At 39.2% G+C, this 14043-nt stretch overlaps 1 protein-coding gene across 2 annotated transcripts in view; it reads left to right on the top strand.

Moving 5' to 3' along the window:
• FXR1 (FMR1 autosomal homolog 1) overlaps positions 1–14043 on the top strand; it is a 44702-nt gene that overhangs the window by 22022 nt on the left and 8637 nt on the right. For both annotated transcript variants that reach the window (XM_063131931.1, XM_063131930.1), the window contains exons 4-13: positions 1329–1400; positions 2099–2247; positions 3198–3291; positions 4966–5082; positions 5207–5377; positions 7127–7205; positions 8438–8547; positions 10385–10471; positions 11774–11981; positions 13793–13999. In XM_063131931.1, coding sequence (XP_062988001.1) covers positions 1329–1400; positions 2099–2247; positions 3198–3291; positions 4966–5082; positions 5207–5377; positions 7127–7205; positions 8438–8547; positions 10385–10471; positions 11774–11981; positions 13793–13999 — 1294 coding nt within the window. The remainder of the gene's footprint in view (positions 1–1328; positions 1401–2098; positions 2248–3197; positions 3292–4965; positions 5083–5206; positions 5378–7126; positions 7206–8437; positions 8548–10384; positions 10472–11773; positions 11982–13792; positions 14000–14043) is intronic.

The following is a 14043-nucleotide window of genomic DNA, read 5'->3' as shown; positions in this document are numbered from 1 at the left end:
CTCCATAAGACTTTCTGCCACAGCTTGTTGCTCCATGCTTCATAGTCTTTCGCATACTGCAATCTCTTCTGCTTGTTGTCTTTCTGCAAAAATGATTTCTTAGCTGCAACACACCGTGCAAGACCATTTCTTGTAAGACTTCTTCTCACAGTCGAAGTATGTATTTTGGTGCCACATGACTCGCCAGTTGTTGAGCAAGCACTTCATTAGATTTCCTTAAGTACTGTTCATCAGACGCAGACAGCTTTTTTGGGTCGTCTTCTGTGCTTTCTATCTTCAATTTGCCCAGTTTCTTCAAATTTCTGTATGGCAGCTTGAACACCGCACCTTGAAAATCAAATTAGGCAGGCTATTGTTTGCTTAGAATTACCTTGTTGATGCAAAACTATGATTTTATGTCTGTCAACTGTGTTAGCGTAGCCATTTCTAAACCTCCTCAAGGCATCCTAGCCATTCCATGTACTGTATTTGTTGAAATTCACCACCAGCAAACCTGTTTCAGCTAATCAATACCTTATTAAGCTGAATCAGGTGTGCTGGTGGTAGAATTTAACAAATACAGTACATGGAATGAAACTGTACATGGAATGGCTGGGGTGCCACAGGAAACAAACCTGTGTTCTTCTAGCCATCTCAGAAGGTATCAGTAACTTTTGGAAACACAAGGACTTCTTGTTACTTTTTAATTGCATTAATGTTTATTTGTATTTATTCTAAAGTTATATAGTATTTTTCTGAGCAAATAAGCACTTACTGCCCAGATAAATAACTTAAAACATAATTTTCTTGGGTGGCCTAAGACTTCTGCACAGTACTGTAAATTGTCTGAAGTATGGGTAAATATGGATAAGACAGCAAATTATAATTCCTTTATTGTGTAGTCTTAAATTTTGAATATGGTGTTGTATTTGCTAAATTCCTTTTTTCTTTTAAACATACCATTTGGAAATATTTCTTTTACATGTCAGGTAGCTTTTTTCTATTAATAATATGTATTGGCAGTTCTTTAAATAGTCTTGTGTTGTCTTTACAGTCACTGATCATTGTATCTTAAATAGTTTACAATAAACCAGTTATGATGTACATCAATGTGTGGTCTGCTATACATTTACTCAAGGAGTGAAGAAGTGCTCTGTTGAAAGGCTTGTTCATACCTCTGCTTATTGGGCTGAGATAGGATCATCTGAATTCTCCCATAGAGAATTCACATGTCATTAGGCATAATTTTATAGGTATTTCTGCACCAAAACATCATTAGAATGAAAGGGAGTTGTACTAGAGTATGTTGGTGTTCAAATCGAGATGATTTAAATATGTTATACTTACAGGTTTACTCACGAGCAAATGACCAAGAGCCTTGTGGCTGGTGGCTGGCAAAAGTTCGAATGATGAAAGGGGAGGTAAGTAAGGAATAAATGTGGGAATTGTAGGCACGGTCAAGATGAAGCTGCATCTAAAGAAAGCATTAAACCTGTGTACAACGTCTTGTAGTACAGAAGGAGCATTAAACGGCAGAAGTCTTGTAACCTTCTCTCCCACCCTAAGAAAAGATGGAACAGGCTGGAGACTCTTATATAATAACCCACTCCTTAATGTGATACGATCTAATTGTGTTGTTCCTTTTTTTTCACTGTAGTGTATTATTTAGGGAAATAAACTTTGTATATTCTGTTTCTTTGTATGTAGGGCTTCAAAAATCCCACTGAAAACATGTTCCTATCTCCCATGTAGTCTAACAAGAACCATTATGGTATAGTAGTTAGTGTTAGTAGGTAGACCTGGGCTCAGATCCTCACTGTGCCATAAATCCCACTGAGTGACGTTGGGCTAACCACTCTTTCTCAGTCTGACTTGCCTCTCATGTCTTTTGTGAGGATAAAAGGGGTGTATCATAGCCTGGACTCTGTGGAAGAGGGGTGTGATGAAATGTAATAAGGAAACAACAATGGTGCTCAGACAGATGTGTTGAGGGGGAGTGAAATGTATGTGCTGTTGTATTTCTGCATGTTCTTGGTAAAATAAATTATTGGTCTTTAAAAACAACTTATCACTTACAATTTTGAAAAAAATTAAAAAAGAAACCCTTATCTCTCCTCAGTTCTATGTCATTGAGTATGCTGCCTGTGATGCTACTTATAATGAAATTGTCACATTTGAACGACTTCGGCCTGTGAATCAAAATAAATCTGTTAACAAGAACACATTCTTCAAATGTGCAGTAGATGTTCCTGAAGACCTGAGAGAAGCGTGAGTAAACTGTCCTGAAACTTTTGTCACTATCTTGTATCTAAAAATATTTTCCTTTGCTTTTTAAAATGAAATCATCTGAAACCTCTGGCAGATGAAAGGTTGACTCTGCAATCCTATACACACTTACCTGGGAGTAAGTCCTGTCGAATACTGTCGAATACAGTGGTGCTCATTTCTGAATAGACATACATAATACGTTGTCTTTTATTGAGTCATCATAGTAAGACAGAAAGGGTCAGACAGGACACAGGGTTTTCTCAACAGTTGGAAGGAGTGGATGAAGATCCAGAAGGCCACAGGACCAGCTTTGGGTTGTGGCAGAGTGCAGGCAGATATTAAAAAGAGGCATGAAGGGGAAGATGTGAGTTGGGAGTCCCAGCAGCAGGTGGCTGTTTTTGATGTGGATGAGTTTCATTGGCTCTGGTTCAGTGGGAAAAGATGTGTCACCATATTCATGAAGGGGGAAAAGCATAACTCATTTTTTCACAATGGCATCAAGATTCCTGCGACTGGCTTCACATATTGGCCCAAAAGAATAAGAAATTCAATACTGCCAGGTGATATTTTCAATGGTATAAAAGTAGTTGGGCTTTCAACAGAATTATCGCTTTGTATACATCTGAAGCAAGTAAAAACATGTATTCGTAAAAGTTAGTTACCAGTGTTACTTGATTTGTTTTGTTACATTCTTTAAAACATCTTGACCTCTTCTCATGGGTAGAGTTCTGTGTAGCTTGTGAGTTCCCATGCTTTTTTATCAGTAAACATAGGTCTAGTAAATTGCATCACCTTATTTATGTCCAGCACTTACTTGTGCAAAAATCCTGTCTTGAGAATGTTCTGACTCAAGAATGCTCTGCCTTTAGATATTTAAATATTGTTAGTTTTGTACAACAGCATGTCTTAACACTGTGACCTGAATATAACTTATACATTGATTTTTCTAGGTGTGCTAATGAAAGTGCCCATAAGGAGTTTAAGAAAGCTGTAGGAGCCTGCAGAATTTTTTACCAGGCCGAAACAACTCAGTTAATAGTACTGGTAAGATATTTTCTTTTTTGTCTTGCTTTTCTGTTAATGTTATGCTTTTCACTTGATTTTGTATGAGTGTTAGATACAGCCCCAATTTGCATGTAATGATGAACTATAATTTACCCTTGGTTGGGGCCACGTAGGAGAGCCTCCCACTTTCTCACTGAGTTTTAAATCATGAGTTAACTTTCTGGGTGGTTCCCCTATCAACAACTCAGCTCCAGGTCCACATGTCACACTGAATAGCCCAGGAATGGGGTGTTTCTGGGTCATTTTCTAAAGTGTATGCAAAGCGGAAATGGCAAGCAGGTGTAAGGCAGCGTGCCCTCTCTCTCCCTCATGTGGCCCCGACAACCCATGGGTTTTCATTATATAGAAATATATAATGTATATATACATGATATAATATACATTATATAACAAAAATACCTTCTTACTTGGGTATATTGAGCTAATGTCTGCTTGTGAATGACAAAGTTGCTTTAGGGTACACTGAAGGGTAGAGAGTTCCAGGCAAAGGATCTCATTTATACAAATTTGGCCTTGGTGCTTGTTCTATGCATAGTGGAGAGTTAGACAACGGGCTCATGAAGTGAAGTGCTAAGTGAGGACTTATAATAGTGCTTTGCATTACTTGGTATGTACAGTCCCTATGCCACAGCTGTTGCTTCTGACTGAGTATGGCTTTGTGCCAAAAATAGGTCAAGCTGCACCAAGTAAAGTAGTCGTACATGCTTGTTTTCTGTCCAGTAAACATGAAATATGCTAAACTTCTTGGCATTGAAGCAATGTGGATCTCACTTTCCTGATACAATGACAAGAATAAATCTGTTTCTTTTCTTCTGACCTCGCAGTGGCTCAGTTCAGACTGTGGGATGGGGTTTTCCCTCCACACAACACATTTCTCAACGGTGGTGTAAAAACTCCACTGGGGAGTTCTAAAACCACCATTGAGAAATGTGTTGTCTGGAGGGAAAACCCCATCCCACAATGGAGGTTTTTTTAAAAAAGAAAACACTCCACACTGAATATCCAAGCTCTGCAGTGGAGAGTTCCTGCACAACCGTTGTGTTGTGTGGAGGGTTTTGTGGAGTTTTCATTGTGTTGAGTTGACTTTTCCCACTGGCTACAGAGTTCTCCGGCAAGAGCGGCAAAAGGAACGAGTGCCGCTCTAGGAAAGCCGCCAGGATTGGTGTTTTTTTTTCAGCAATGGCTGATGGGATTTTTGTAAACCGCCCAGAGAGCTTCTGCTATGGGGCAGTATAAAAATGCAATAAATAAATAAACACCATCAGGAGGACTGGGGCAGGAGAGAGGGTGGAGAAACTGTCAATTAAACTTTGCGTTGCCTTTTACTCATCTCCATGGGAGCCCACAGTCACACAGCAGTGGAGTTAGAACATGTTGTGTGGTGAGTACCTCCTAAATACTCAAGCGTTGAGTGGAGTTTTCCCACTGAGTAGAAAAACATGTTGTCTGAACTGAGCCAGTTTATCTTCAGAAAACTAAACAAACTAAAAAACAAATATCCCTTAGTTTTGTTCTCTTAATAACATTAAGAGACTAACATTTTTCGAAAGCTTGAAATAAATTGTAACAAATCTGACATTAAATAGAATGATTAGTCTCTTGGCATAATTTCCCTTGTAAAATGAAAATGCTGTTTTTACCACTTTTTTGCAGTCTGCCACAGAGGCAACAGTGAAAAGAGTGAGTATACTGAGTGACATGCATTTGCGCAGCATTCGAACCAAGTTAATGCTCATGTCAAGAAATGAAGAAGCCACAAAACATCTAGAAGTGAGTTGTCTTCATTTTTGCTTCCCCCCCCCCCCCACCAGCTACAGTGTTGTTGTAGTCTCTTAACTGGGCTCATATTTGAAGACCTTGCTGTAGTAAACAAATTCTTTTACCTTCTCCCTAGTGCACAAAACAGCTTGCAGCAGCATTTCATGAGGAATTTGTTGTCAGAGAAGATTTAATGGGGCTTGCAATCGGAACACATGGTAGTAACATACAGCAAGCAAGGAAAGTTCCAGGAGTTACTGCAATTGAGCTTGAGGAAGATACTGGAACTTTCAGAATCTATGGCGAGGTAAAATGAAACAGGAGGCTTCTTATTTTTAGAAAACATATGGTATTCTACTTCTTGATTTGTTGCCTAGAAGCCTGAACCTGGAATGAGGTGAACTCACAAATTCCAATAATCATTGTGGAGATATCATTTGCGGCAGTGGAGTGCTGTCTGTATAGAATGCTGTTGCTACCTCTTCATCAGTTTCTCCTTTTACTAGTTCTTTTGTACAGAAATCCATATGGTGAAACTCTTAATCACTGATTTATTTTCACTTGTATTATTTACTTAGATGGAATTAACTACTGTGCTGGATTATGGCGCATATGTTCTTCCCAGGGCTTAATTGCCACCAGTAGCTGGTAGGACAACCAGTTCACATCAGAATGAAGGAGAAGAAATCATGATGGCCTTTCTGGGCAATGGAGTAATGTCTCCCACTTTAGAATTGAAAAGGGATCTAATGGGCTTGCCTCCATAAACTGGAGACTACAAGTATCCTAACCCTTTACTGTTGTTGGAGAAGGAGAATGCTTGCAGTAATATGGGGGTACTTTCCCTAAATCTCCACTTGTGAATTTTAATGCTAGAGCAGTATTCTCCTATCTTGCACTTGTTAATATGAAAGGCCTATTTCAGATACTATTTTTAAATGCTTTGGAGCCAGGTATTGACTTCAACTCTGAAGTTTTGTTCATGCAATTAACATATTTCTATATTTAAACTTTTCCTATAGGAAACTGCTTTCATATAAATGTTTTCTCTGCTATCCAGATTGGCTTTTAGTGAGAAACAACAACCCATAGAGGTGTCTGGTTTTTTTTGCCAGTGTGGCAAAAAGACTTACAAATGAAGTATGTAATAATATGATACTTCCATCCAAGCAAGATCTACTAATGCATCTGTTCTGTAATGATTGCATCTTCAGTATAATGCAGGGGCCTCTAAACTATGACCTGGTTTGTTGTTGAATTAACCATTGGGTTGCTTAGCCTCTAAATAAGCCTGTGGTCCAGGTTCGCACATCATGCTACACAACCTAAGAAAGGGATGGTTGTGTTGTAAAAGTGGAACAGGAATCCTGGTGAGCTGCAGCCAGCGCGCCCACACATCCCCAACGACCCATTGGTTTTACTTGCAAACAGCCCCAGTGGCTCAGAGCCACATATACAGACCACGATCAGTTATTGTATCCCCTGCCCCAGGGAAATTCAAAATGAGACTGGCCCTCATCCATTCTTCTACCACTCTTGCAATCACATTTTTGGACTGAAAGAGTTGGTGATGACTGTCTGATAAGCATACTCGTTTCTAGGAGTACTAGGGAATGGGGGCTCATTAAAGGAGCAGCAAGCTAAGAGGAAGATGGTTGGGTGACAAAAATGGTTGTTGTCATGGTGGTGTGGATGGGACAAGTATTGAGGAAAAAATTGAAATGATGGGCTGTGGCTCTTCGACATTTAAATAACTTTTTCGATGTTCTTTGACTTGTGAAGTTTTCTTGCCTGTTTACAAATACTCCTGCTTATATAGGAACATACACTATTCTATGCATTCTCATGTGAACAACAGGTGGTAATCTTATTTCAACATTGTGGCAATATTCCAGCCCATATATTTAAGCAATAGCCTGGTAGTCATAGGTCTCCAGGAATGGCTTCTTGTATTTTAAAGTTGCAAATGATGTATAGCACTCTCACATTCTACCTTTCGGGAGAGGTTTTAATTTTTAATGTATTGCATTCACAAATGGTTTCTGTTCGTTTCCAGAGTGCTGAGGCAGTAAAGAAGGCTAGAAGCTATTTGGAATTTGTGGAAGACTTTATTCAGGTTCCTAGGAGTCTTGTGGGTATGTAGTACTGATAAAATTTAACATAATTGTATAGCTATGGGGAAAGAGGTCATTCAGTATGAAAACACTTAAGTCTCCCCCCAGTCCCCACTTTATTATCATATATGAATTTATTTATTATTACATTTATATACCACCCCATAGCCGAAGCTCTCTGGGTGGTTTACAAAAGTTAAAAACAATGAACATTAAAAACAAATATACAAAAATTTAAAAGCATAAAAACAGCAATATGAAGCTGGTGTATATTGGCAGTTGAAGGAATAGAATGTATAGAGAATGCTGTTTCTGTAATGAGTTGTTTTTTCTGGATATGTGCAGAGAAATGTTTTGGAAGTGGGGAAGCCTCTGACACTCGGAGGTAGGGAAATGAAGCAGATCTCACACCAGCCCAAACTGGCAAAAGTCACTCCTGGCCATAGCTACCACCTAGGTATGCTGAAGCCGTGCTGGATACAGGAATACCCCAAGAAGTGTGACTGCTCTTCCATGGGTTTGGGGGAAGGTTTGGGGTTCATTGTCCCTTCTGTCTTTTTGTTACTTTGCTATTAAATGTTCTGTGTTCCAAGCTGTTGCTTTTATTAGATTAAGGGAAAGGAAACTTCTTCTTCTGGGTAAGGTCTACTTCCTGCCTTTTGGTCCTGAGGAAGTAACTTCCCACTTTCAAAATTTTCCTCAGCTCACACCCAGAAAGGAGTTACATTATGGTAGACAAAGTCGCCCTTTTCTTCCTTATTCTTATATGGTATATTGTATTCCACACTCAGTCCCTGGGAGAGTTTGTTGTAATGTGTTTATATTAATGGAAGTCTCTGAAAGTCCCTTAGAAGTAAATACAGAGAAATTCATTGTTAGCAACTTTGTGTTATGAATGTTATGAACTTCAGTTCATTTTATAAAGAAAAGTGGGATGTACATTTTTAAATAACTGTTCGCTTTTGGCGATCTTTGGTCCTTTCCCAAGTTATCAACTGTATATGTTGGTGGATTTCCTTGAAATGTTCAAATCTCAAGTGAGGTTCTGAAGTAAATAAATAACTGTAAAACATTTGTACACTTAAAACTATTGCAGTGATTGCTATTTATTTATTGGCATCTGTGTATATTAATTGTTCTAAGATTATAAAAGGAAATATTAGTTCTTAATCTTTTAGCTATTTTTCTTGTTGATGGTTTGAGAAAATATCCACAATGATAGTTCAAAATTTAATCATCTTTGTTTGTTAAAGGAAAAGTTATTGGCAAAAATGGAAAAGTTATTCAGGAGATCGTGGACAAGTCTGGAGTTGTGAGAGTGAGAATTGAAGGAGACAACGAGAACAAACTTCCCCGAGAAGATGTATGATTTAACCCTTGCTTAAGTTTTAACTCTGATTTTTTTTTGACAGTGACGGTGCCACTTCTATCAATATTAAGCTTAACATGTAGTTTCAGGATTAGCAGTACAGCATAACTGTAAAAATGAGGTGCAGAACTTAATGCGTTACTAGATGATCTGAAAGAACTAATAGAGAATTGCTACTTTAGGTAACATATAAGAACAAAAGAAAAGCCCTACTGGATAAGACCAAAGACCTATCGAGTTCAGCATCCTCTACCCAATAATGGCCACCCAAGTGCCTATGGAAGCCCAAAAGCAGGACAAGGGGGCATTTGGTCCTGCAAAAATAGAGTTTAACTTCAAAAGAAATTGCTTTTTGAGAGAACATATTAGCATAAGAAATATACTAAAAGTTGCTCAGTGCAAAATCATAGAAGTTGGCAGAAGCCACATTTTCAAATGGCACCACTCAATTATTGCCAATGTAAAGGCAGCGGCAGCATTCATAGAAGTGTGTCCATCATATATGGGACTGAGAATAACCTAATTCAGTGGTTATCCACACCAACTTATCCACTGAAGAATCCTTTGCATGTCTGCCAAAGATCTGAATGCAGCCTAGAGCACAAAATGTTCTCCTATGGCTGCACACTGCAGGTGAAGTTCAGTCCAAGATCTTTCTAAGGAACCATGCAGTCCCCCAAAATACAGGATCGAAAGCAGCATGCCTCTGAATAGCAGTTGCTGGGGGACAGCAGCAAGAGAGGGCAATTTATTGCAGTAGAGATAGTGAATAATGCATGTACATGTTAAAATTATTGCAAAAGAAATTACTTTTTGAGACCACAATTAGACAAGCATAAGAAACAAAATACTAAAAGTTGTAATGTTTAGTGTGATGCAAACTGGGTTTTTTTCATGCCCTGTTGTCAGGCTTGCCTCACTACAGGGCAGAGAGGGGCAACAACTCTGGGCACTCCTGTGTGGGCTTCAAAACCACCATGTGGTTGCTGTGGCTTCTTTGCAGGCACTGAGAAGGGTAGGGGACATTCTCCAACCAAAGTGACACATTGACAGTCCAAAACCATGTCAAGCATGATGCCCCCATGCCAATAACAGCCAATGTATATAGAATTAATAAAGAATGTTGGCTATTATTAATATGGGGGCCTGATGCTTGACTGTGTCTCATGCCTAAAGCACTGGGATGTGTGATTGTACCAGATTATGACTTTGACTGTTAACATCAACAGGTGTTAATGCTGATATAGCAAAAGAAATCTATAATATTAGTTTTTGAATTATGAGAGGTTTTTAATAAGACAAATGACCTATAAATGTTTGAATATTCAAATGTTTGAAAATTTCATTTATGGGAGGTGGGGGAGGACTCATTTGATCCTATAGAAAATGATTTTCAGTCATTTCCAACAACTGGTGATGACAAAAAACATTCCAAGCTAAGATTGCCTAAGCCTCAACTTGGGATCTGAAAATTTAGGTTATAACTGACTGCTATTCATTTTAGTTATTCGAAAAATATGCACAGACAGGTGGGAAACTGTCATAATTTGCTGCATTTATAGATGGATTCTCCGTACACTTATCCACCTACTCGCCATGGGTAGGCATGTAGATACACAAGAGTCCACAAATAGCATAAAGAGCTGTGCTTGGGGATTGCTTGAAGGGTGGTGTAAGCTATCCCATGAATAAAGAGGCTGCAGTCCAGCACACGATTACACTCGGGTCCTGCTAAAATGGGCGTGTGTATAACTGAACCCTGGATTGTAGGCATAATTTGCTTAAGGCTTCGTTTATGTATATTTGAAAATTATATATTTTATCTTTGTAGGGGATGGTTCCATTTGTCTTTGTGGGTACTAAAGAAAGCATTGGGAATGTCCAAGTACTTCTTGAATACCATATTGCCTATTTGAAGGTAAGCATTGTTTGTGGTAAAGTCAGGACGTCCTTGATTAACTGCCCCCTTTTTAGGTTTTGCAGAAATTCTTGCCTTAGATAGTTGCAGATACTTTGTTAATTTTGTGCCTAGTACTAAACTATTTTTGCTTGTTTACAATCTGGCCAGCAAAGCTTCTCTAGATTCGTCCAGGGGGGCAAGGCTTTGCCTCCAAGCACTCCACCTTGGAGGAATCCCTCATTGTTGAGGGAGTGGTGCACAGGGGAATCTGTCCTAATATCTCCGATCATAGATCGGAGATCAAGTGGCAATGTGGGCATATGTGAAGCCAGGGGCTTGGCAAGAGTGGCTCCTCCCAGTGCTGACAGGAGTAGCTCCTCCCAGGGACTTGGCAGGAGTGGGAGGATATTCATTTTCTTGTGGCTTATTTGCATCACACTCCTGTGTAGCAAGTCATTGTCTTAAATGATTGGAAATTAAATGGGGCATTGATGTGCAGCTGCTGCACAGCTGGGAATCCTTGTAGTTTCTGATGAAAATCATCTCAGGTTGAATAGGGACAAGATTATATTGCTTTAGTGTTTACAGGTCTTCCAAATGCATCTGCGTAGAAATCTCCAGTTAACTCTGGTAGATACCAGCATGGTTGTCACCATGGGTTGTCTTTATTTATTTATTTATTTATTTATTTATTTATTTATTTATTTCATTTACGCCCCTCACTGATGATGCTGTCTCTGTGCGTGCACACACACACCCATTTCCTGCAAAAAAAGACTGGCTCTCATCTGATTTGAGGCTCTTACAACCAGATTGCTGCTTTTTCATCTTTTTCATTTTGTAATTACACAAATGTTCAAATATTCAAGAATTCACAGTAGTATGACTCCTGGAGGATGTTTTTCATTATTACTCTTAACAAAGTTGACCCAAACAAATCTGACTAATGCACAACTGAATAACACTCTTGATATCTGCTGCATACAGGCAAAGGATCAATGGAAATCTATATTAGTTCTGCACACACAGATAGGAGCAAACAACACATGCAAATGTCCTGAAAGCAATGAGAACCAGAGTGTTCCAAAACATAATCCAGATGCAATACATCTTATGTTGGCTTTCAGTGGGATTTGCAGTCCAGTCATCAAAAGCACTATTGTTCTTGGAGCACCATGCACGTATATGGGTCTTAAGGTGAATACAATTTAGCTGCTTTGATTTTTTTTTAAAAGGATAGAAATGTTTTTTAAATAATTGGCAGTCTGTGGGGAGGAAAGCATCACAGTGGACTTGCTTATATTTTATTTAACAATGCAGGAAGTAGAACAGCTACGGATGGAGAGGCTCCAAATTGATGAGCAGCTACGTCAAATTGGCATGGGTTTCAGACCTTCATCTACCAGAGGTCCAGAAAAGGAAAAGGGTTATACCACTGATGAGAGCAATCCTTCTTCTGTACAAGGCTCCAGGTCATATAGTGGAAGAGGTAGAGGACGGAGAGGCCCCAATTACACCTCTGGTTACGGTAAGCATTATAAAAATCAGTGATGAAGGCCATTTTCCCAGCAAATTTAGCTTTGTCGCAGTAGTATAGCTTGTTTGTTTGGGTCCTGCTAGTAGCAGAGGCCAAGCTACAAATGATGAATGTGCTGTGTGCTTTGATATAATTTGAAAACCTATTACCAATGTGTGTCAGCTCCTGAAATGTCTTGATGCTTAGCTTAGAAATCCAGAGTATCAAAGATCTTGGTGAATGTGGGCTTCAGTAATAACTTCCTTGTTTCTAACTGTTTAGAGCCTGGCCAGTATGCTTTCACAGTTAACTTTGCTATTGTTAACATAAACGGGTCTTTCTCAGGAACGGTATAGGTCCAGAATGTGCAGCCAGGTATTTTGTTCATCCTGGTGTAGAGAAACATTGGACTGATTTTTTTTCAACTATCATTCGTTATGGTAGTTACAGGAAACCAATGATCTTCTAAGAAAAAAAGTAGGTTATCTAATATAGGTATAGAGCTGTTGCAGTAGGAGCTGTTGCTTATATTACTTCAAGGCAGTATAACCATGATATATTAATTCATATGTGTTTGAAGGGATGTTTCCCTGAAGAGCCTCATGTACATGTTTACACCTCTTGTGAATAGACATGGTATGCTGGGAATCTTGGTCCTCTGCGTGCACTATGGGCTGTCAATGAGCTGACTTTTCATTTCTCCACTTAGTGGATCGCTTTATGGTTTCTGCAGTAATAAACTTGTTAGGATCCAGAAGCTTCCACTTTTCCTTTAAAAATAAATCCTGTTATGGAGGTGCTTTTTTATTTTTCCTACCTTAGCTATAAATGCTTCAGGGAAAAGTAACTCAAAGGTTGAAAGAAAAGCAGCATGTATACGGCATTTTAGCGTGTTCAGTATTTCATTATCTTAGTGTGTATTGTGTATTACAGAGAACCAAACTTGGACAACTCCACAGATTAGGTTGTATCCAATGGTGGCTCTGTCTTAGTGGAAAGTGTTTCTGGTCATGCTCTTTTCAGGTCACTTCCCCACCGATCCATTCCCCCCTCCCCCATTTCAGGCACTTACACCATATCCCCATCTATTCTGGAGTATCCCCTCTTAGGATCAGCTTTTGGGAGAGGATTAGAGGCATAAGTGGGGAGGATAGAATTGATAAAAAAGTGGATGCCACAATTTTCATGAGCAGAAACATGTTTTGCTATGGGAAAGCTACCACTGGATACAGCCATTACTTTGGGTCCTCATGAGAAAATCTTGGCTGCTTTCTTTATTTAACACATCACTGAGAGGTATGATTTTTTTTTATAGGAGTAGGGTTTTTTAGGCATTAGAAGTGCATATATATGATTAAAAGCAGCTATTTAGGTGTTCTTAAAGACATCTGTGTCTTGTGGCATTTTCTTAAAATCGTAAGAACCTGTGGTCTATAGATGGTATTGAACTGCTAAAGATAGTATGAAACAGAAGTATCCACAGTGTCATGGATAAGAAAACACATTCCCCTTCAGATCCACTCCCATGTATTTCATACTAGTGAGCTTTTCTGCTGATTATCACTTTCAGACTGCTTCGCTGCACCTCACTTGATGTGAGTGGGATCTTCCTTGGCATCTGGCTGTACCTTCTGGGTTTATATTCAGCATTTTTCACCTGCTTTTTGAACTAAGTTCTGTTACCTGTTTTATACTGGCCTGATACTGGCTGTGTGCATTCTGTTGGGAGCTGTATTGTAATTTCCTCCTTGTGGAGCAAATCTTTTTGTGCCAAGGAGAGCAATACTTAATTCTTCCCTTTTTTTTTTTTTTTTTTTATAAAGGAACGAATTCTGAGCTGTCTAATCCTTCTGAAACAGAATCAGAAAGGAAAGATGAATTGAGTGATTGGTCGTTAGCAGGAGATGATGACCGAGATAGCAGACAGCAGCGTGACAGCAGGAGGCGTCCACCAGGGGGAAGAGGACGTAGTGTTTCTGGGGGCCGTGGACGAGGTGGCCCACGAGGCGGAAAGTCATCTATCAGTTCTGGTACATCCTTGAGAAGCATGTTTGAAATTCTTATGCTGCAACTT

This window comes from Elgaria multicarinata, chromosome 8 (assembly GCF_023053635.1).
Source record: "Elgaria multicarinata webbii isolate HBS135686 ecotype San Diego chromosome 8, rElgMul1.1.pri, whole genome shotgun sequence".
NCBI classification, from domain to species: Eukaryota; Metazoa; Chordata; class Lepidosauria; order Squamata; family Anguidae; genus Elgaria; species Elgaria multicarinata.
Note: the sequence above shows the minus strand (reverse complement) of the source record. Positions and strands in the feature narration are given on the sequence as shown.